General features: G+C 46.6%; 1 protein-coding gene across 1 annotated transcript in view; it reads right to left on the bottom strand.

Moving 5' to 3' along the window:
- Positions 1 to 1,063: 1,063 nt before the first annotated feature.
- The window catches only part of LOC141100436 (uncharacterized), a 35,923-nt gene continuing 12,673 nt past the window's right edge, over positions 1,064 to 24,313 (bottom strand). The window contains exons 9-13 of the mRNA XM_073588948.1: positions 20,247 to 20,324; positions 15,419 to 15,472; positions 8,443 to 8,591; positions 3,558 to 3,661; positions 1,064 to 1,696 (exon numbers count right to left, since the gene is read on the bottom strand). Of these exons, the coding sequence (XP_073445049.1) occupies positions 1,564 to 1,696; positions 3,558 to 3,661; positions 8,443 to 8,591; positions 15,419 to 15,472; positions 20,247 to 20,324 (518 nt within the window). The 3' untranslated portion in view covers positions 1,064 to 1,563. The remainder of the gene's footprint in view (positions 1,697 to 3,557; positions 3,662 to 8,442; positions 8,592 to 15,418; positions 15,473 to 20,246; positions 20,325 to 24,313) is intronic.

Genomic DNA, 24,313 nt, shown 5'->3' with positions numbered 1-24,313 from the left:
GGCACCATGACATTGATGTGTTGACACATCCCAGAGCGGAGAACTTTTCTCCTCATGGGAATGGGGCTAGGTGAGTATTTGTTTTCATTTGCCAGTAGAGTCGAGGGGCACCACACTGGTGGGAACGGGGCACTGTAAGGCATCATACTGTGTGTGGGGGGCAGCATGCTTTGTGTTGGGGGGCTGTGGATGCACCAAACCAGTGGTATGAGGGCATTGTGTGGTATCATACCATGTGTGGGACATCATACTGTGTGTGGGGGATTGTGGGGGCACCACACCAGTGGGATGAGGGAATTGTGGGGTATCATACCATGTGTGGGGGCAGCATGCTATATGTTGGGGCGCTGTGGGGGCACAACAACAGTGGGATGAAGGCATTGTGGGGTATCATACCATGTGTGGGGGCATCATACTGTGTGTGGAGGACTGTGAGGGCACCCCACAGGTGGGATGAGGGTATTGTGAGGTATCATACCATGTGTGGGCATCATACCGTGTGTGGGGGACTGTGGGGGTACCACACAGGTGGGATGGGGGCACTATGAGGCATAATACTGTGTGTGGGGGCATCATTCTGTGTTGTTGGGATCCTGGGAGCATCATACTGTGTGTGAGGGACACTAGGTGCATCATATTGTGTGTGTGGTCACTCTGTGGGAATATTTGTGTGGGGGTATCATTGTGTTGGTGGAGCAATGTGACAACATCACGTTGTATGAAGGGGCACTGGGGTATAATATTGCATAGGGGGACATCTGACTGTGTAGTGGATATCATTTTATGGGGGGCACAGTGAGAGGGCATTATAATGTGTGTGGGGCACTGTGTGTTCATCATAATGTGTACAGGGGGCATCATACTGTATGGGAGCGGCACTGTTGGGGAACCAAGGGGGTAACGTAGAAATATCAAAGTTTGCGGGGAGCATCTTTGGGGAATCAATCTGCGTAGAGGTCACACAAGGGGTACTAACTGTGTGGGAACACCCAGGGGTTTCATTAGAGGCATAATTTTATATGGCTAAGTTCACACCAGAGAATAAAAAAATTGTTTCGCGTGAACCAGTACAAATTTTATACATCAGCAGTTTTTACAAAATGACAAGACTAAATACAGCTTCCTGTGTTAAATAATTGAAATGTATCTGTAAAGATCAGATGCTATTCAGTTTTTACATATGGAATCCAATTTTTTTTGCGCACCCATAGACATGAATGAATGAGGCTCATCCAACATATGGAATGCACTAGTGCATGCTGCGGTATTTTTCATGGTCCGTGAAAAAAAAATGCTCATCTGCTTTGCCCAATTGATTAACATTGGTCTGAGTGGTGTCCATGCGCTGTCTGTTTTCTGTCCGATTTTTCATGGACAGCACTCGGACCGACAGTTCGGACATGTGAACGTGGCCGGTAGGTGCAGAAAAAGGACTGGACGGGGTTAGGACTGTGGCTTAAAGGTTAAAAACAATTGCCAGTGACCCTCTTTACTGTCACTCAGAGCTTAGATATGGCCGGGCTTCAGTGTAAGACGTAGACTTGCATTGATCAGAGTCATTACTCAGCAGGTTGTTGCTTTTTGGCAGATGTAATCTATTGTTTTGTCACAATCCAAGTCGTTCCATCCTCCTGTTATCATCTCAGTGCAGTGCTCACGTTGTGCGGCATTATTGGGTTCGCCATTATTCCAGTTACTGTAAAGAAAAGATATGGTACAGATTACTGTATCCCTGCTATCAGAGCTGTTGTGACCTGATTGTGAAGAAATACAGCACCTTCCATCAACCTAGTAAAGGACTGGATTTTCAAGGGGTTTTCTGGATTATAAAAAGTAGTCTAGAATAGGGGGATCATAGCGAGAGGTTCACCATACAGATCTCCACTGTATGCTGCAGTGATCTCAATCTGGAGGACTTGACACCGTCAGTAGTTATAGGCAGTTCCACCTCGTAGTAACACATGAAAAGATATGCAGGGTCCAACCAGGTGAGGTGGCCGATGGTTATGATTTTAATGTATGCCTTAAAGGAATGGTCTGATACCTATAATGCCCATAATAAATATCTATGTTTACGCTCTAATCATTTTTGTAATACGCTTTATTATAAAATTCCCACTTTTCTTCCGATCCTGCTGTTCACTATAACCATTATTTTATTTTACCTCCAGTAACGTGTCATTTGCGGAGGTGACTCAGGAGTCTGGGGCTGCACTCTCTTCTCCTTAGCTTCTATAAATCACTCTTCCTGAAACAAGACATCATCAGGGGGTGGGCACTTACCACAACTTATGTCCCCGCCGTCCCCTGATGATGTCCTGGTTCAGAAGTGGTGATGGAGAAGTGACCACATCTTTAGGGGCCGCTGCCTCACTTCTTCTGTCCCCGCCATCAGCAACTTCAGTTGCTGCCATCACAGTCCATGATTCTGACACCGCCACCTCTTTCCCTGTAATGAGGTGTCATCAAGGATGGTGACTAAAACATGGTGATTGACAGCAGCACCGCCCCACAGCTTCTGTTACCACCCTAAAATGAACTTTCATCAGGCGCTGGTGTCACTCACCCTGCTTCTATCACCGCACCCTGATGGCAACTCATTTCAGTGAAAGAGGCGGTAGAAATTAAAGCAAGGACTGAAATGGTGGCGAATTAAGTTGTGGGTGGCGGTAACAGAAGAAGTGAGGCAGTCACTGAAGATATGATCACTTCTCCATCATCACTACTAAACCAGGACATCAGGAGGGGGCAGTAGTGACAGAAACTATGGTATGTTAACACAGCGTAGCCCCATAATGTTTATTTTTTTCACGAGGGGTGATACACGCTGCAGAGAAGTGGCCGCAGGGATATCTTCCTGTTGATCTCCCATTTGAGACCCCCCCTAAAAAGAAACATCACAGAACGTAAAGTAAAATAACAGTTATAATGAATAATAGGACATTGAGAAGAGTAGGACATTTATGAGAAATCTAATTACAAAACTGTTTACAGCTTAAATATACTGTAGATGTTTAAAAGGGGCATCATAGATATAAGACAACCCATCTATAAAAATCTAAATCATCAGTCGCCTCACCTGCTAAAACCAAGCATATCGTCATAAAAAATTTTTTTAAAAACACAGTAGGAATAGTAGCTTAGGGACAATGGTAGGGAATTTTACAAAATATAAACACAAAAATGGTTAGGGGGTAAAAACAGATATTTATAAAGGGCTTTAAAGGTATCAGACAGCCTCTTTAAAGGGAACATGTCGAACCTTCCAAACCTTGTGCTATACCAAAAATGTTGTCCAATAGTCATACACCCTTTTAGGCTATAAGCCTTCCACACCCCTGACCATGCGTTTCCACATCAACAAGCATTCCAACATCACGCACAAGAAACCATCCAGGAATGGTGCTTTGTAGGAAGTTTAAGCAAAGGGATTTTCCATTTCTTCTCTCGATTAAAATTTATGAGAGTAAAGTAGGGCGGCACGGTGGCTCAGTGGTTAGCACCATGGAGGCTTTCAGAATACGTCTGTATATGAAACCTGTGCACTCATCACTCACGTGTACGTGGCCATCGTTCCATCAACCCAAAGCCAAGTGTTTCCATTGCCCTTCTTGAGACCGATCCAAAACCTCTTATTGCCAGTTAATGGACGAAGTGCAACCTGGGGAAAAGGTGAGCACATCTCAGAAACAATAAATTCTGAACAAATTGTATATTGACGACTCTGACAAATCATCTTTGATGACTAGTAATAAAAAAATGAGTTGTCAATGACTTAAAGGTACAGTCACACATGATAGTATATTGTTTCGTCTCATTTTATTACCAGAATGTTCTCAAAATCGCTTTAAAATTGCAATGGGATTGCAATAATTGAAGCAAAAACAGCAGTCTATTTTGTATTGTTAAAGGGGTATTCCCATCTCCAAGATCCTACCCCTATATGTACTAGGTGTAATAATAATAATATTACAAATACCTCTCATTTGCAATGAAATATAGTTCTCCTAATAACCTATGCTGCTTACCCCATGTGCAGGCCATTGCAGTAGCTTATGTATCCATGGTTAAGACCACAAATAGCTAACTATCACTAAATAAGTTGTCGTAACCATTAATACCTAAGCTACTGCAATGCCCTGTACATGAGGTAAGCCCCATAGTGTCATACATGTTTCCATACAGCGGCACACATGTTCTATAGTGTCATAGATGTTCCCATAGAGCGGTAGAGATAGTCCATAGTGTTACAGACGCATGATGCAGTGCCAGAGGTGTCCATAGATGTCCCTAGTGTCATAAAGTCCCTATACAGCAAAAGAAGCATCATAGTGTCATAGAGGCCCCATACAGCATTAGAGATGCCCCATAGGGTCATAAAGGCCCCATACAGCATTAGAGATGCCCCACAGGGTCATAAAGGCCCCATACAGCATTAGAGATGCCCCACAGTATCATAGAGGCCCCATACAGCATTAGAGATGCCCCATGGGGTCATAGAGGTCTCATACAGCATTAGAGATGCCCCATAGGGTCATAAAGGCCCCATACAGTTTTAGAGATGCCCAATGGGGTCATAGAGGCCTCATACAGCATTAGAGATGCCCCATAGGGTCATAGAGGCCCCATACAGCATTAGAGATGCCCCATAGGGTCATAGAGGCCCCACACAGCATTAGAGATGCCCCATAGGGTCATAGAGGCCCTATACAGCATTAGAGATGCCCCATAGGGTCATAGAGGCCTCATACAGCATTAGAGATGCCCCATAGGTTCATAGAGGCCCAACACAGCATTAGAGATGCCCCATAGGGTCATAGAGGCCCTATACAGCATTAGAGATGCCCCATAGGGTCATAGAGGCCTCATACAGCATTAGAGATGCCCCATAGGTTCATAGAGGTCCCATACAGCATTAGAGATGCCCTATATGGTCATAGAGGCCCCATACAGCATTAGAGATGCCCTATATGGTCATAGAGGCCCCATACAGCATTAGAGATGCCCACAGGGTCATAGAGGCCCCATACAGCATTAGAGATACAGATACTACAGAGGGTGGCTATGGGGGTGCATTATACTACAGAAGGTGGCTATGGGGGTGCATTATACCACAGAGGGTGGCTATGAGGCTACATTACACTACAAAGGGTGCCTATGGGGGGTGCATTACATTATAGAGGATGCCTATGGAGGTGCATTACACTATAGAGCAGACCTGGGCAAGGGCCCGCCCACTGCCTGTGACCAGCCCGCGGAGGGGTCTGGGACTTCTCCGGTTCCTGCTTTCCTCATGAATCATTCATGAGGAAAGCAGAAAGCAGAGGAGTCCCGGCAGACGTGGCGGTGAGCGGAGTGGACCCCGACCTCCTGAGAGAGGCACAGAAACATTGCCTCCAGCGCATCGCCCACACACCAGACCTGCGGCGCTGACTGGTCGAGGCTGGAGGGGGGCGTGGTCTGAGAGAGGGCTGCATAGATGCCGTTGGTGGCGTCTGCTTGCAGCAGTATACATCACACCACGCCTCCAACTCTGTGCTAAAACGTGCGGGCGTGGAGGCGTGGAGTGACCTATACTGCTGCAAGCAGACCAGTGACACTGTGGTGCAACGTAAGGCTAGCATCAATTACTTTAGACTGGGTCTGGACTGGGTGTTTGGGTCTGGACTGGGTGTTTACGTCAGGCCAGGGTCTGGGACTCTGGGTAGAGTGGTCAGCGCCTAATAAAGCCCCTGTGAGCAGTACAGGAGTGGTACACAGATAATAATGTAATTAAGTCCTCCATATTTTCATTGTATTGTAAATCTTTGCATTGTTTAACATACTGTTTGTTTATGAAAAGATAGCATATGTATACTATATATTATATACATATATAGTATTGGGTACAACTGAGTTAATTATATTAGTCCGGCCCTCTGACACCATCCCATGGCAAAATTAATTGCCCACCCCTGCTATAGAGGCTGCCTATAGGGGTACATTACACTAGGCTGCCTATGGGGAGTGCATTAAACTATATGAAGACCTATGGGGAATGCATTATACTATATGGAGCCCTATGGGGAGTGCATTATACTATATGGAGTCGGTGGACTTATGGGGAGTGCATTATACAATATGGAGAACTATGTGGAGGCCTATGGGGCGTACATTATACCATATGGAGATCTATGGGGAGAGCATTATACTATATGGAGACGGTGGACCTATGGGGAGTGCATTATACAATATGTGAAATCAAAAGAAACAAACGCGGACGGCACCGCTGTTACCGTAGAAGCTCAGATGGCGTGCGGCGTGCAGGAAGCTGACAACTGGGAATCTCGGGTGCCCGACCTTTGGAAAAAGCGATCCTTGGAATCCACATAGAAGAAAATGTCGCACTCAACGAGTCACGTAAATTTTCACAGGTTTATTGACACATGCATCACATGTCAGGCCGGGGGAGTGACATAGGAGTGCGAAAAAGACTGACAACGGCCGTTTCGCGCTGTTTCGCGCTCCTCTTTAAATCATACTGTGTAAAGAGGAGCTGTATAGGGGGAGACTCGAGACATTGTTAAATGTAAAGTGGGCACTTATTGTTATAGGGGAACTCAGGTTGCTGTGACTGTCAAAGGGGCACACACAGGGCAATATTACATTCTAGGAGACAAAATGTGGGCACTGTTTTCTAGGGAACTTGCAACCGGCATTACTATTTTCTAGAGGGTTGCTTTAGAATTTAGTGGTCACACAGGGCCACACAATAGGTGAAGTAATGGGGACACATAAGGCAGCAGCGGCTCAGCATTGGGGTATTAGCAGGATGAGGAGCTTGTGCAGGATGAGAAGTTCCATGCTTTTTTTTGCAGCGCGTTTTTCCCCAAAAAAATGCATGGAAAAAACGCATACAAATGCTGCGTTTTTTTCAAGCATTTTGTATGCGCACGCATGAAAAAAACGCAGCGTTTTTATGCGTTTGTATGCGTTTTTAGTGCGTTTTTTTCCAACATTAGTTGGCCTCACCAAAAAAATCAAGATAGGGTTAGGATTAACACTAACCCAAACCATGACTTTACTAACCCTAACCCTAACCCTTAACCAAACCATGCTAACCCTAACCCTTAACCAAACCATACTAACCCTAACCCTTAACCAAACCCTACTAACCCTAACCCAAACCCTAACCCTAAACCCTAACTAACCCTAAACCCTAACCCTTAGCCAAACCATACTAACCCTAACCCAAACCCTAAACCCCCTTAACTAACCCTAACTCTAACCTAAACCCCTAATTTCCATTGTCTAACCAATGGTCAACAAAAAAACGCATGCGCAAAAAAACGCATACATGAGCATGCCAATGCGCACATATGCGCACCCATAGACTTACAATGGGTGTCTTGCTGTAAAAAACCGCATTGCGCGCGCATGCGTTTTTTTGAGGCAAGTCGGACACCCAAAAAATGTAACAGGATGCATTTTGTGCGCCCGAGCGCACACCACAAAAAACGCATGCGCGTAAAAACGCATACAAATGCATGTGTATGCGCACATAAGCGCATCCCATGCAAAATATAGGGAAAAAAAGCGCATGCGTTTTTTAGCGCTAAAATACAGCGCGAAAAAACGCAAGTGTGAAACCAGCCTTAAACGTGTCTGTTGTATTCTCTGCAGTCGAGTCCTGGCTGGAGGAGTCGTCATGTCGGTCTGGGCCAGATGGAAAAGACGTGAAAAGTGAACGATTCCATCAGAAAGAACGTCAGCGGTAAGTCATTATCTGTAACTCTGCTGTAATCTATTATATGTTCTGTAGGACTGGTATCTACCACTGACCATATGGCAGTTATATCAATATTGGTCTTTATATACTGTAGAGATTATTTTCATTAACAGAGCAGTCATCTGCTGAGGTTCTCCTCCACTATTAGGGTGCGTCACCCAGTTATAATCAAGGTTACCTGGTTAGGGGCCCACTCAGAAGTTTCGCCCCCCTGAACCAAAACCCTAGTCACGCCTCTGAACCGAACTGTACATCCAAAAAGATGCTGCTATAATACTGCGTCTTATAATTGGTCCAAATTTTGGATTATTATGCTGTAGTATGAAGTGTTTTATAGTACTAGATGCCTTCATTACGGAATATTACTGCTTTTACAATATGTGTCCTGACTGCCTATATAAATTTATCTTTAGTGGTATGTTCCATTTTGGACAATCCCTTTTTATTAAAAAAAATGTGTTTAGACGATGAGCCGATCACAAGATATCCTTATCTGACTTCCAAAAATCAAGTGTCCAATTTCTCTACAGCGCCACCACAGAAGAACTGGAAGAGAAGCTCTGTGAAGCCTCTCTGGACATCCATTCCTCTCTCATCTAATAGGATGTTGTTTTCTAAATCAGACACCCTCTTTAATTAATATACCGTCCTCCCCATAAGAGTTCATAAATTACCAGTTCTGTATTGCTTTTCAGGACGAGGAGGGAGGAATCCCTTTTACTGCATTCTTTCCGTGAATTCTCCCAAGTCTGGTGGGATGTAGAGAAAAAATAGCAACTTGAACCAAGCTGGGACCAGCCGGCCGGACAGGACGTACAGAGGCCTAAAATCAGAACGAGAATGGTTAACTAGGTGACAATACGGCATGGAGTGGTAGGGAAGGTTTTAATGGGTCATCCAATATATATTATGTATGTCTACTCTGTGCAGGGTATAGCGGTATTACACATGTCAGGGCAGTGGTGAAACCTAGCTGTAGTGACAAGGGGAATTGTGTGATCTTTCTGCTGCCTCTTAGGCCTTAAACATTTAAAGGGGTACTGCAAAAATGTGAAGCCCCCGTATTTGTTTTATTGTAGCTGGCACAGTAAGGGAAGGTCATTAAGGGGTATTGTGGCTGGCCGTTAATCCATTCCCAAATGAATAAACTTCCTTGGCAGGGGTCCGCAAAAGTGTGGAGGGGGCTCAGGAGTAGACACTCTCCTACGTCGCTAATGCTGTTCTTACAGCTCTCCTGACACCTCTCTCTGGCTGCACTTACAGCTCTCCTGACCTCTCTCCCACAGCACTTACAGCTCTCCTGATCTCTCTCCCACTGCACTTACAGCTCTCCTGACCTCTCTCCCACTGCAATTACAGCTCTCCTGACCTCTCTCCCACTGCACTTACATCTCTCCTGACCTCTCTCCCACTGCACTTACAGCTCTCCTGACCTCTCTCCCACTGCACTTACAGCTCTCCTGACCTCTCTCCCACTGCAATTACAGCTCTCCTGACCTCTCTCCCACTGCACTTACAGCTCTCCTGACCTCTCTCCCACTGCACTTACAGCTCTCCTGACCTCTCTCCCACTGCACTTACAGCTCTCCTGACCTCTCTCCCACTGCACTTACAGCTCTCCTGACCTCTCTCCCACTGCACTTACAGCTCTCCTGACCTCCCTCCCACTGCACTTACAGCTCTCCTGATCTCTCTCCCACTGCACTTACAGCTCTCCTGACCTCTCTCCCACTGCACTTACAGCTCTCCTGACCTCTCTCCCACTGCACTTACAGCTCTCCTGACCTCCCTCCCACTGCACTTACAGCTCTCCTGACCTCTCTCCCACTGCACTTACAGCTCTCCTGACCTCCATCCCACTGCACTTACAGCTCTCCTGACCTCTCTCCCACTGCACTTACAGCTCTCCTGACCTCCCTCCCACTGCACTTACAGCTCTCCTGACCTCCCTCCCACTGCACTTACAGCTCTCCTGACCTCTCTCCCACTGCACTTACAGCTCTCCTGACCTCCCTCCCACTGCACTTACAGCTCTCCTGACCTCTCTCCCACTGCACTTACAGCTCTCCTGACCTCTCTCCCACTGCACTTACAGCTCTCCTGACCTCTCTCCCACTGCACTTACAGCTCTCCTGACCTCTCTCCCCAAGGCCTACATTGTGGGTTTGAAGCGGGTCCCCCATATTGCACAAAGGACATAAGAACACCCTGGATTGAGATTGCACCTTAGAAAGAGGACTACCTCAGTTCAAAGTTTTACTGAACCCTGTTGAATTTGATAAAAGTTTACTTGCACTTGTACTGTTTTATTGCACTTAATATAAAGAATGTTTTATAGTATGGCATAGAATGTTTATTGATATTTGCGCTAATGACGGTTTCTGCTAATATTTTCTAGAGAAGAATAGTGATAGTATTTCTCAAGACTTGAAAGCATTTACTGCAGGGATGCTTAATGTAAAGTGTTACATTTTATCAGGAGTATCTTTATATTTCACTGTTGTGATTGTTATGTAACGTTAAAGAAAAAGTGCCTTCCATAAAGGGAAGTTGCGTTTAATTTTAATATTTGTTGATATGCATGTTCAAAAATGTTGTATGTTTCTGTAACATCTGTGTTTTTCTCTGTTCCAGCCCGCGGATGTGCTGTGTTTAATGGGGGGTATGTGGTGCCCCTGAGGGTTCAGTCGCCACAGAGGTACTGCACCTCATCCAGAGGTGTGGTACCCCACTCTCAGGTAAGGAGGGAGCACCACCCAGGACTCTAACACCTGCACCCAACACACACTAGAGCAGCAGGGTACCCTGGACGTACCCTGCCCTGACCTCTCTCCCTCAGCACTTACAGCTCTCCTGACCTCTCTCCCACAGCACTTACAGCTCTCCTGACCTCTCTCTGGCTGCACTTACAGCTCTCCTGACCTCTCTCCCGTTGCACTTACAGCTCTCCTGACCTCTCTCCCACAGCACTTACAGCTCTCCTGACCTCTCTTCCGCTGCATTTACAGCTCTCCTGACCTCTCTCCGACTACACTTATAGCTCTCCTGACCTCTCTCCCACAGCACTTACAGCTCTCCTGACCTCTCTCCGGCTGAACTTACAGCTCTCCTGACCTCTCTCCAGCTGCACTTACAGCTCTCCTGACCTCTCTACGACTCCACTTACAGCTCTCCTGACCTCTCTCTGGCTGCACTTACAGCTCTCCTTAACTCTCTCCCACAGCACTTACAGCTCTCCTGACCTCTCTCCCACAGCACTTACAGCTCTTTTGACCTCTCTCCAGCTGCACTTACAGCTGCTCTCCTGACCTCTCTCCGGCTGAACTTACAGCTCTCCTGACCTCTCTCCAGCTGCACTTACAGCTCACATGTGAGTGAGTGTGAGGGAGTCTGTCAGAGTGTGGACAGACTTCCATGTGTCCAGGTGGGACACTACAGAGTGGTCTGTGTTCTAAGGAAGGAGAAGCCTTCCTGTGTCTGCAGCTGCAGATAGAGCGTCTGCTATGACATTGCCCTGGCCTGTGTGTGCACAGGACCTGAGGGAACCAAGCCCAGCTAAGGACTGTTTTTGTGTTGCTGTACAACGATTTGCCTTTTGTTCATGCTTCAATGTATGTGAACAGCAGCCGGAGGTGCCGGTGATTTGTGACAGCAGGAGCTGTAGCAGCGCCAGAAGGAACTGGTGTGGTGTTGTGCTTAAAGGGCCAGTACCAGCCCAAAAAGACAAACTGTACTGTGTGAACTGTGGCATAAGAAGTTCTGCAGAACGGACATGGGGAAATCCCGAAAGGGGGCGGTGGCCCAAATCGGGGTGGTAGCCCAAAAGGGGGTGGAGTTCCAAAAGGGGGCGGTGACCCAAATTGGGGTAGTAGCCCAAAAGGGGGTGGAGTCCCAGAGGGGGGCGGTAACCCAAATTGGCAAGGTGGCAAAAAAAGAGGCGGCGGCAAAGGTGCCATTGGACTGTAGCCGGGAGCAGCGAAGTTTCTGCTGTACTGTGTGTAGCTCGGTCAGTGAACCGACCCTACAGTGCCCCTTCTGGCTGGATGGAGAACGGGTGATGGGATTGTTAGACCCGGGGAGTCGGGTGTCTGTGCTAAGAACCACTCCTGGACGTTGTGTGTCGCCTGGGACGGTGACGAGAGTGAATGGCTTTGGTGGGGACGATAAAGAACTCTTGACAGCATACCTCTACATTGACACGACTGAGAGTTCCACGTACCATGTAGTGACAGTAGTCCCAGACTTACAGTGTACTATGGTAATAGGGCGGGACTTAGAAGCCCTGTGGGACTGGTGGACAAAAGGAGAAGTGTCTGTTGAAACAATGTGTATGGGAGGTAATGGTGTGGAAAGTCCACCCCCTAAAGTTGACAGTCCTAAGTTAAGCATGACCAGAGAGAACAGTGCATCGGCCCAACTTACGGACATGATGTCACCTGACGGGTACCACAGGGGGACTGATAGTGGTGTGGTAATTACAAAGAGTGGACCTGACACACGAACAGAGAGCAACATGAGCGTTTCCCATACGGTGGGGTGTGACACAGGTACCGGGCGTGACTGTAATATGTTATTGCCAGTAGCAACCACTAGGGCTGAAGACAGTGGTTGTCAGACAGAAGCACGAACCTAGGGTAATGACAGTTTGCACCAGGTAGAAGCGCACCTATGAGACTTGGAGCAAGGGCGCGAAGAGAGGTGTCAACAGCTGGCGAGGGAGTGTGTGAAGGTGGCGAGTATGGAAGTCGCCAACTCTGCGCAGGTGGAGCAGCTGCACCACCTAGAGTCCGAGCTCTTGGCAGTCAAGGCACTGAGACAAGTGACTGAGCACAGAGTGGATGAGCTGGAGAAGGAAGTCTCTGAGCCCAGAGGTCACCTGTCAGCGTGTAAAACCATGAACAAGACCCTGTTGGAAGATATAGAAGTGCTCAGAGAGACCCAAGAGAAGCATCAACAGGAGATTCTCCGGAGAGAGGATGAGCGTCGCTGCTTGGCAGAGGAGCGAGATGGAGTTCTTCAAGAGCTCAAGATAAAGGAGACTAAGGCCCAGCTCCAGAAATCCACAGATGACCGGGAAATCAAACTGTTGCGCTCTCCCGAGCTGATCACAATGAAGAGGAGTGAGCTGGAGAGGCTGACCAAAGAAGGGGCCTCCACGAAGGAAGAAATCCAGCTGGGGAAGTGCCACGCAGGTGGCCATACAAGGGATGCCGATGTCTTGGAAAACTGCACTGGCGCTCAGGATGAGGAGGTCCAACAGTATGTCCAAGAAGGGGAGACTTCGCTTTTCAAGTGTATAATAGAGGTACCCGAAGACATGCGAGAAGCGTGTGCCATTGAGGATCAGCATGAGGCCTTTAGGAAGGCTATAGAAGCATGTAGTGTGATCTGGGCACCAGACACGAAGCAGTAGGTCATACTGTCAACTAAGGAAGTCACAAGGAAGCGGGTTGCTATCCTGAGGGATATGCATCTACAATGCCTCCGCACAAAGCAGATGATCCTGTTGAAGAAAAAAAAAGCCGCTCGATGTCTAGAGTGTGCGAGGAAAGTTCAAAGTCAGCAGGGCATTGCAGAAGACATCATTCAAGTGCCCGGAGGTCTGGTGAGGAAAGTCATCGGAAGGTTTGGGAAAGTGATGCAGGAGATGGTGAACAGGTCTGGCGTGATGAGAGTGAGGATTCCGGCTGATGACGAAGCCCAGGACATGGGTGAAGATGGGAGGGTTCCATTCCTTGTTGTCCATGGAGCCCATGGAGAGTCTTGGGAATATCCGGATGCTCATGGAGTATCGCGTGTCATACCTGAAAGAAGTAGAGCAGCTAAGACTTGAGAGGGAGCAGATCAACAGAGAGCTGCAGGAAATGGAAAGAAGATGACCGCCACCTTCAACTCGCGGTATAGAAAGGCAAAGAGGTTCGCTTAAGACTGGAAGTCCTCAAGCTGGAGATAAGAGAACACATAGAGATAAATGGAAGGGCTGCTCTCGGGACCATATAGACCTTAGGAGAAATGGCCAGCAGAGAGATGACAGTAGGTGGCCTGATGGAAGAGGAAGTAGTGATGCTTCAGTTAGCTCAGAGCTGAGTGACCTAGGCGGGAGACCCTGTAGAAGACGTGGTGACAAAGAGTCAGTCCAGACGAGGTATGGGGGCAAGGGAGTCGCAACACCATACTGACCGCCGGGGATGCGGGTGGTCTGACATGGGCCCATCTTTATCAAAGAACGAGACAGAGTCGGATAATGGACGCCTACTGAAGGGTTCACTAACAGGGCCTGACTTTGATAGACGATTTGACTGGCAGAGACGACCGAGAAGGATCTCTGGTCGAGTAATAGAAAGTGCCAAGCCCCACGGCTTTAGGCAGAGGGGGGGAATATGTGGTGTGACGGGTGATCGCGTGGTTAATGGGAGGTATATGTCACATGGATGGATGTTCCCTGCGATGCAACCCGGAGTATTTTGTCTCTAGTGTATATGAGCACTAAAGATGTCATTTAGTGCACTGGGTGTCCGGGTTGCGGGTAGCTATGAGAGATGGGAGGGTCTGGCTACCCATATTGCCTCACCTTTGGGTGAGGGTGCGGACTGTACCCCATTTTGCCTGAAGATATGTGTATTTTCAGGACCTGTGGTGAGGTCCTGACCATGTGATCAGCTCATGTGAGCCATACCTCACCTATGGGTGTGGTTACAGGGCTATGTAATTGAGGTGTTTAGCACATGTGAGTGAGTGAGGGAGTCTGTCAGAGTGTGGACAGACTTCCATGTGTCCAGGTGGGACACTACAGAGTGGTCTGTGTTCTAAGGAAGGAGAAGCCTTCCTGTGTCTGCAGATAGAGCTCTGCTCTGGACATTGCCCTGGCCTGTGTGTGCACAGGACCTGAGGGAACCAAGCCCAGCTAAGGACTGTTTTTGTGTTGCTGTAGGACAGTTTGCCTTTTGTTCATGCTTCAATGGTTTATGGAGAAAATAAACCGAATGGACTCGTTTTAACCCTGCGTGTGCCAGTGTTTACCACCAAGACCTGCAAAGTGAGTAACCCCCGTCCACAGACAGTGTGGAACGTTACACTACAATCCTGTCTACAATGTGATGATGAGCTGCAGATTGCATTATTAAAGGAAAAATGTCACCAGGTTTTTGCTCCCCCATCTGAGAGCAGCATAATGTAGAGGCAGAGACCCTGATTCCAGAGATGTATCACTTACTTTATTGTGTGCAGCAGTTGCAATAAAGTCACACTTTTCTCTGCTGCAGATCTAGCAGAGCTCTGAATGCTGAATTGTGTATAACCCCACCCACACCACTGATTGGCTGCTTTCTGTGTACACTATGCATAGGCAAAAAGCTGGTAATTCATGGTTTGGGCAAATTTACACAGATCTCATGAATACACGGCAAGAGACACCTAGTCCTATAGTGATAATCTCCTGCTGATAAAACACTTATTCTATTGAAACAACAACACAGCATAGTAAGTGACACATCACTGGAATCAGGGTCTCTGCCCCTACATCATGCTGTTCTCAGCCTTCATAGCAAAAAACCTATTGACAGATTCCCTTTAAGTAAAGGGATTTCTGTATAATATCTCTTGGAGGAGACGGAAGACCAAAAAAACATGATGCTTTCATTGTAGACTTACCCAAAACTTTTTTAATGGTTTTTACATCTGACTTTAGAAGCACTAATTCATTCACTGTAAAAAAAAACAAATGACACAGACTTTAGGATCAGAGGAGGATGTCAAGAATTGATGGAATTAGTGGTGCGCAGTCAAGAAAATTATAGCCGAATTATGATGCTCATATCGTACAGGATCGCATGCACGGCTCATTGTTCCTTAGCACCAGCCCTGCGCCATGTGGCAATGGGGCAAAATTTAGTGAAAACAGCATAAATTGATAAACTATCCTTAATAGATGTCAATCATTCAGGCTGGATTAGGTGGAATAAGAGTGTGCGGGGTGTTTGTTTTTTTTTACACACCCCAGGTTGTCTGATATCTGTGGATGGATGTTTGAACACTAGAGCTGACCAGGGCACAATGATCGTGGTCGGGTAGGGTGTGACCTGGCCTGGGGATGAAGGGGGCCCGCCAACGCCAGCGCCTTTTTCAACTGAATGTTCATCCTCTGATGGAGGGCATTATTGCAGGATAGGAGTCAGGATGGGGGGCATTGCTACAGGATGGGGGGGGATTATTGCAGGATAGGGTGCCAGGATGGGGGGCATTGCTACAGGACGGGGGGGATAATTGCAGGATAGAGTGCCAGGATGGGGGGCATTGCTACAGGACGGGGGGATAATTGCAGGATAGAGTGCCAGGATCGGGGGCATTGCTACAGGATGGGGGGGATTATTGCAGGATAGCGTGCCAGGATCGGGGGCATTGCTACAGGATGGGGGGGATTATTGCAGGATAGCGTGCCAGGATCGGGGGCATTGCTACAGGATGGGGGGGATTATTGCAGGATAGGGTGCCAGGATCGAGGGCATTGCTACAGGATGGGGGGGGATTATTGCAGGATAGGGTGCCAGGATCGGGGGCATTGCTACAGGATGGGGGGGGATTATTGCAGGATAGGGTTCCAGGATCAGGGGCATTGTTACAGGATGGGGGGCATTATTTCAGGATGGGGATCATTGCTACAGGATGGGGGGCATTATTACAGGATAGGGTGCCAGGATCGGGGTCATTGCTACAGGATGGGGGGGATAATTGCAGGATAGAGTGCCAGTATGGGGGTCATTGCTACAGGATGGGGGGCATTATTGCAGGATAGGGTGCCAGAATCGGGGTCATTGCTACAGGATGGGGGGGATAATTGCAGGATAGAGTGCCAGTATGGGGGTCATTGCTACAGGATGGGGGGCTTTATTGGAGGATAGGGTGCCAGGATGGGGGTCATTGTTACAGGATGGGGGGCATTGCTTCAGGATGGGGGGCATTATTGCAGGATAGGGTGCCAGGATGGGGGCCATTGTTACAGGATGGGGGGCATTATTGCAGGATGGGGGTCATTGCTACAGGATGGGGGGCTTTATTGCAGGATAGGGTGCCAGGATGGGGGTCATTGTTACAGGATGGGGGCATTATTTCAGGATGGGGGTCATTGCTACAGGATGGGGGGCATTATTGCAGGATAGGGTGCCAGGATCGGGGTCATTCCTACATGATGGGGAGGATTATTGCAGGATAGAATGCCAGAATGTGGGGAATTGCTACAGGATGGGGGGCTGTATTACAGGATAGGGTGCCAGGATGGGGGTCATTGTTACAGGATGGGGGCATTATTTCAGGATGGGGGTCATTGCTACAGGATGGGGGGCATTATTGCAGGATAGGGTGCCAGGATCGGGGTCATTCCTACATGATGGGGAGGATTATTGCAGGATAGAATGCCAGGATGGGGGGAATTGCTACAGGATGGGGGGCTTTATTACAGGATAGGGTGCCAGGATGGGGGTCATTGTTACAGGATGGGGGGCATTATTGCAGGATGGGGGTCATTGTTACAGGATGGGAGGCATTATTGCAGGATAGTGGCCAGGATGGGGGCATTGCTACAGGATGGAGGACATTGCTTCAGGATAGTGCAAAGATGGGAGACAATGCTACTGGATGGAACCAGAATGGAGGACATTATTACAGCATGGGGCAACGATGGAGGACATTACTACACAATGTAGGACACTACTACAGGATAGGGACCAGTATGGGAGACATTACAGAATGGGAACATTATTACAGGACAGAATGGTGGTGATACTCAGATACTATCTGATGATAATATATGGGCATTGTGTAGCGGTATTTATCGCCTTTATTTAGTTTATTATTGGTATATTAGTTTTGATTTAGTGGACATGTTCAATAACAATATGGTGATATTTTTTATTTAGTAACTGTGTGACTGCTATTTAGAAGTATTACTTAGAAAACAATGTTATATCCATGTTCTCTGTGCAATTTATTTATTTTAGGATTTTTAGGATTTAATGCAATTGGGGCCCATACATCTGAAGAACATGCTGGTGGGGGTCCAGGTCCATATTTTGCACTGCACCCACAGGACTCCAGTTACGCCTCGGGGCAGACCTAAGAATTTTAGCTGGCTACGTTCATCTCATCATGGCAGCTGTTGACCCCATGGTAGAAGGACGCTGTACTATGTCACAAGGCTAGTACACTGATGGACTGATTCTAGAAACATGTATCTTCTATGGTTCCCTGGTCTTCAAAGTTCCCAGATCTTAATTCTATAGAGCATCTCTTGGATGAGGTAGAAGGAGATGTTCAGAGAAGGTCACCACCTCCATCTAATGTTCACCAACCACCAAAGGCTAGTCTGTCCCCATGGGTCAGTATTCAACCCTCAGTGAAGTCTGCACTTGTCAAATTGCTGCAGTTTGGAAACCCAAAGGGGGTCCAGCTCGCTCCGTAATGGCTGTCTCTAATAAAGCGGCTATTCATGGAACAAACTCCAGGTGCTCGTCTTACTTGGATTCGAACCCAGAATCTCAGTTACTCTATATCAATATTATTCACAGATTCATTCATCAAATTACCCAAAATATGCCAGGAAAGGAAACCTTTAATCAATTTTTAGATGTCTTATCAAAATCATATAAGTAGGTGCCACCATACTCGCTGAGCAGGGCCACTAACCATGAATGCACCCATTACCCATTAGGCTGTGTGCACACGCTGCGGATTAGGTGCGGATTCATCCGCGCGGATTTTGTAAAATCTGCAGGTGAAACCGCAGGTCAAAATACCTGCGGTTTTACCTGCGGATTGCTCTGCGGTTTTGCCCTGCGGTTTTTCATCTCCTCAATGGAGGAGATGGCAAACCGCAGGAGAATCCGCAGAAAGAATTGACATGTCAATTCTTTCTGCGGATTGAAAACCGCAGATAATCCGCGCGGAAAATTCCGCACCGTCTGCATTGCGGTTTTTGATTCCCATAGGGAATCATGGTACTGTACACCGCAGCAAAAACTGCTGCGGGTCCGCAGCGGCCAAAACCGCTGCGGAACCGCAGCAAAATCCGCAGCGTGTGCACACAGCCTTAGGCTGAGTTCACACGTTGCATTTTTTTAGCGTTTCCGCGGCGGTTTTAACCGCGCGATTTTGCCGCGAAAACGCGAAAAATAAGCATCCCATGCATTCCTATGGGATTCCGCAATGCTGTGCTAATGCTGCGGTTTTTACCGCGGCGGAATCGCTTCGCGGTAAAAACCGCAGCATGCTCATTAATTTGCGGAATCGCGGCGATCCCGCACCCATAGGAATGCATTGTTCCGCTTATTTCCCGCATGTGGCTGTGCACACCATGCGGAAAGTAAGCAGAACAATTGCGGATGGTACCCACGGTCCGGAGGAGAGGAGACTGTCCTCCGGGCTTTGGGTACCATATCCCTGTAAAAAATAGAATTTAAAATAAAAAATATTGCTATTCTCACCCTCCGACGTCCCGCGCAGCCTTCCCGCTTCTCTTCACGCTCCGGTCCCAGTAGTCCTTTGCGAAAATGCTCGCGATGACGTCCGTTCTCGCGGGATCGCGAAGTCTCGCGGTCATTCGCGCGATGTCATCGCGAGTTACCGCGAGACGTCGCGATCCCGCGAGAACTGACGTCATCGCGGGCATTTTCGCAAAGGACTACTGGGAACGGATGCGCGGGACGTCGGAAGGTAAGAATAACACCGTTTTTTATTTTTTTTTTTACATTCTATATTTTACTACTGATGCTGCATAGGCGGCCTCAGTAGTAAAAAGTTGGTCACACTCGTCAAACACTATGTTTGGCGAGTGTGACCAACCTGTCAATCAGTTCTCCTAGCGATGCTCCAGATCGCTTGGAAAACGCTAGCATTTTGCAAGCTAAATACGCTTGCAAAATGCTAGTTTTTCCGCGGGAAAATCGCAGGAATTTAAAATGCGATTTTCCCGCGGACTGGAATTCCGGAATTCTCGCGGTAATTTCCGCGAGAGTTCCGGTACGTGTGCACTTAGCCTTAACCTAAATATCCCTGTGTGGCTCATTTCTAAATTTTTTACCATAACCAGGTTCCTCGCATCATGTTCTCACTCTCACATGTTTTTTGCATTTAATAGCCCTCTGTGTCTGTACTGTTACATATTTAGACTGTTAACTGGTTCCTGCAGCAACAGGAACACCCGATTCTTACACTAGGGAAGGTCCAAACCATAAAAACAATAAAAGCAATGGTTACCATCCACCTTTCGTGTCTCCCCTTTTCCCTTATAGACTGTAAGCTTGCGAGCAGGGCCCTCATTCCTCTTGGTATCTGTTTTGATCTATGTGTTTATTGCTATGCTGTATTGTCTATTGTCTCTACAAGTCCCCTCTATAATGTAAAGTGCTGCGGAATATGTTGGCACTATAGAAATAAAATTATTATTATTATTATTATTCTGCAAATTAAGGCACCGAGATTCACTCACCCAATGTTTGGTTCATCTTCATCAAGTTTTCTTTCCAAATTTCTTTTTCTTTATTGATTGAGTCCTGGACCCGCGATACTATTATGAAAGCAGAAATGGGTTTTTCCAAAATCAACCTCGGTTAATCATAAGTACAATTTGTGATTGGTTAATATGCCAGTCACTATTCTTTTCAGACAGCAGATTGGAAATGTTGGAGCCCGTAACAGAGTTAGTATTTGTCATTAAATATAATAACCATCTTAATGTATATACGGTACATACCGTCCATTGGCTACATCTGGTGCCTCAACTCCATGTAAAGACAAAAAAGAAGGAAAAAATATGCAGAACGTTCTACATATTTTATCGCTAATTTTCAGTTGTCTCTGAGCTGTTAAGTGACAATTCGCTGCTAGGAAGTCTTTAATATACAGTGTACACAGACATGAAGTAATTTTGTGCTCTTATCTTTATGTTGCACATGTTCAGAAGCAGCAGCAGCATGGAGGACATTATACAGAATAACTGAGCAGTGCAGCTGTGATTCCAGCTTCGAGGTGAGATATAGACTTGCTATAAAGCAGCAGCACAGGAATGTGTATGTATGTCTGTGCCTTTTTTAATCTGCTCCTCTCTCTCCTCTCCAAATACTGACTGACTTTAGACGTTTTCCAGAGAGGATGATGAGTTTAAAAGGCAGAGGGGTAGGGAAGAATTGGCTCATAAGTTGAGAAAGATTCAGAATTCTTTAGTAAAATATACTCCAAAGTTTTGTATATTTGCTTGTACTAATGACTTCTGCAGTGTGAGCTGAAGTGACAATAACCATTTAAGAATCAGAACTTGAAACTACAGTGAATACAGAAAGTATTCAGACCCGTTAAAATTTTTCACTCTTTGTTTCATTGCAGTCATTTGGTAAATTCAAAAAAGTTAATTTTTTTTCTCATTAATGTACACTCTGCACCCCATCTTGATGGGAAAAAACAGAAATGGAGAAATTTTTGCAAATTTATTAAAAAAGAAAAACACAAAATATCACATGGTCATAAGTATTCAGACCCTTTGCTCAGACACTCATATTTAAGTCACATGCTGTTCATTTCCTTGTGATCTTCCTTAAGATGGTTCTACTCCTTCATTGGAGTCCAGCTGTGTTCAATTAAACTGATAGGACTTGATTTGTAAAGGCACACACCTGTCTATATAAGACCTCACAGCTCACAGTGCATGTCAGACCAAATGAGAACCATGAGGTCAAAGGAACTGGCCAAGGAGCTCAGAGACAGAATTGTGGCAAGGCACAGATCTGGCCAACGTTACAAAGGAATTTCTGCAGTATTCAAAGTTCCTAAGAGCACAGGGGCCTCCATAATCCTTAAATGGAAGAAGTTTTGGACCACCAGAAGTCTTCCTAGACCTGGCCGTCCAGCCAAACTGAGCAATCGTGGAAGAAGAGCCTTGGTGAGAGAGGTAAAGAAGAACCCCAAGATCACTGTGGCTGAACTCCAGAGATGCAGTAGGGAGATGGGAGAAAGTTCCACAAAGTCAACTATCACTGCAGCCCTCCACCAGTTGAGCCTTTATGGCAGAGTGGCCTGACGGAAGCCCCTCCTCAGTGCAACACATATGAAAGCCCCCATAGGGTTTGCTAAAAAAAAAAACACATGAAGGATTCCCAGTGTTAGGCGTCGGATTCTGGTCACTGCACAGCAGGAATCCTGAGCCTTGCATTCGACAGTCTCCTATTCCTCTCCGGCCTCAGAGGAGGCTGCTTAGCAGACTCGTCGATCCAGGCTCTCTGCTCAGACCAGCTCTGCAGGTTTGGCTGCTGCTGCCACCTCTGGTCCAGCTATAGCAAAGCATGCTGGTCAGCAGCGAGCTACTCCAGGGACTAAGTCCTCTTTTCGGTCCACTGAGCATGCCCGTGGGACGATCTCTCATTGGAGATCGGAGGTCACATGCTCAGGTCCTTCTCCAGCTTGGATTGGACCATCAGGAAGGTCAGGAAGGTCCCGGAAGGACGCTGCTATAAAAGAGTTGCATGGCCGCACGGCCATGCGCTAGTATAGACAAAGTTTAGACCATGTGGAGTGAGTTTTGTATGCATGTATGAAAGTCTCTGGTGAATGACTCATTGGAAACCCCTACCCTTGGTACGCATGTGTTGTGCAGCCTAGCCTGTCAAGCGCCCAGGTCTAGGTGTAGGTAGAGGCAGAGTCCGAGACTAGAATCAGTGTCCACCGGTAGCTCTACACGCCACGGTGCAGGTGCTCAACACTCCTCCCCGGTCAACGTCTATAGTGGTGTCCGCAGGTGCGACACCACGTGCTCGGAAGGTCTAGAGGGACTCTGGCCCCGGGTCAGAGGAAGAATGGCAGAGGATCCCCAAATCCTGGTGTGAAAAACTTGTTGTATTATTCCCAAGAAGACTCATGACTGTACTAGCTCAAAAGGTGCTTCTACTTAATACTGAGAAAAGGGTCTGAATACTTATGACTTTGATATTTCAGTATTTCTTTTTTAATAAATTTGCAAAAATTTCTACATTTCTGTTTTTTTTCAGTCAAGATGGGGTGCAGAGTGTACATTAATGAGAAAAAAAATGAACTTTTTTGAATTTACCAAATGGCTGCAATGAAAAATTTAAAGGGGTCTGAATACTTTCCGTACCACTGTAAATATAATTTTTATTTTTGGCCATTTTATGACTTGTATCCTGCATATTTCACCAGTTTTCCCCTCTACATTCTTTATCACTAATTTTCAGTTGTCTCTGGAGGGTGAAGACGAGCTGCTAGGTTGTCTCACATACACAATACCCAAACTCTTCTAATTATGTTGCATATATTTAGAAGCAGTTCAGCATGGAGGACAATATAGTAATAATCATTTTTATTTGTATAGCGCAAACATATTGCCCAGAACTTTATAATTCAAAGGGTACAAACAAGATAAGACATTACAGAGTAACACATAGTTCAACAGATACCAAGATGAGTGATGTCATGGCGATATCGCGACAGAGAGGGGCCAGAAGATTGCTTTGTCTGGTTACTCCTGCAATTATTAGAACTACTTCAACATCCTATTAAACGGTGCAGGTTTTCCATGCTCTGTCACAGCAAGGGTTAATATGTTCAGTTGATCTCCTGGAGCTCATCAACCTGAATTGCTTCACATGTTCTGTGTTGGCCACTCTCCTCCCTTTGTATATATGCTTTCCACTGGCACTTGGGAGTTGTCAGTGATAGCTCTTTCTGGTTTGGTGGTGAAGGAGAGAATTCAGTGTTTGGAGTAGGTGGTTGGAGAGTTTTTCTCGAGATTTTTGTGTGGAGTTGGTTTGCGCATTTTTCCTTATCCTCTCCCATTTGGTTTCCCCTTCCTATAACTCTTTTGTTTCCCTCTTTGTTGGTTTGTGAGTGTATTTGTTTAACAGTGGATTTCTTTTACAACTCTGTTTACTGCTGTCTGGTTATTGTTTGCCTATAAACTTTGGCCCCTCACCTTCCTGGGTGGGGGAGGGATCAGATAAAAGTTAGGTTAGGAGCACGGCTAGGTATGAGACCCTGGCTTCTCCACTCTCCAGGATAATCTGGGGGACAGGGATAGAATAAGGTGCCCTTAGCTTGAGGGAGTGGGTAGGCGCCCACAGTCCTTTGATGCTACGTGACAAGTGAGGGCCCTGCTTGCAAGCTTACAATCTATGAAGAATTAAGGGCTGAGCAGTGTAGCTGTGAATCCATCTTTAAGACGAGATAAACACTTACTATTAAGCAGCAGCACAGGTCTGTGTATGTTTTTGCCCTTTTTAATCTGCTCCTCCCTATCTTCTCCTGAGACTGACTGACTTTAGAAGTTTTCCAGATAGAATAATGAGTTCAGAAGGCAGAGAGAAAGGGAAGAAGCATAATTCTCTATTAAGAAATATTACAAAGTTTTGCATTGGCCATGGTCATGGGCAGAGTTATAATCACATGCGGCCAGGCAGATTACCTGGCCCCATCCTTACTCTCTGTGTGAAAACATGCACCATGTAGATTTGGTCATAGCACTTTGGAAGAAATGAAGTAAATTGTATTGCA

This window comes from Dendrobates tinctorius, unplaced genomic scaffold (genome assembly GCF_039654945.1).
Source record: "Dendrobates tinctorius isolate UK_male_01 unplaced genomic scaffold, ASM3965494v1 ptg000104l, whole genome shotgun sequence".
In the NCBI taxonomy this organism is placed as follows: domain Eukaryota; kingdom Metazoa; phylum Chordata; class Amphibia; order Anura; family Dendrobatidae; genus Dendrobates; species Dendrobates tinctorius.
The sequence above is the reverse complement of the archived record's forward strand: the minus strand, read 5'-3'. Positions and strand labels throughout refer to the sequence as shown.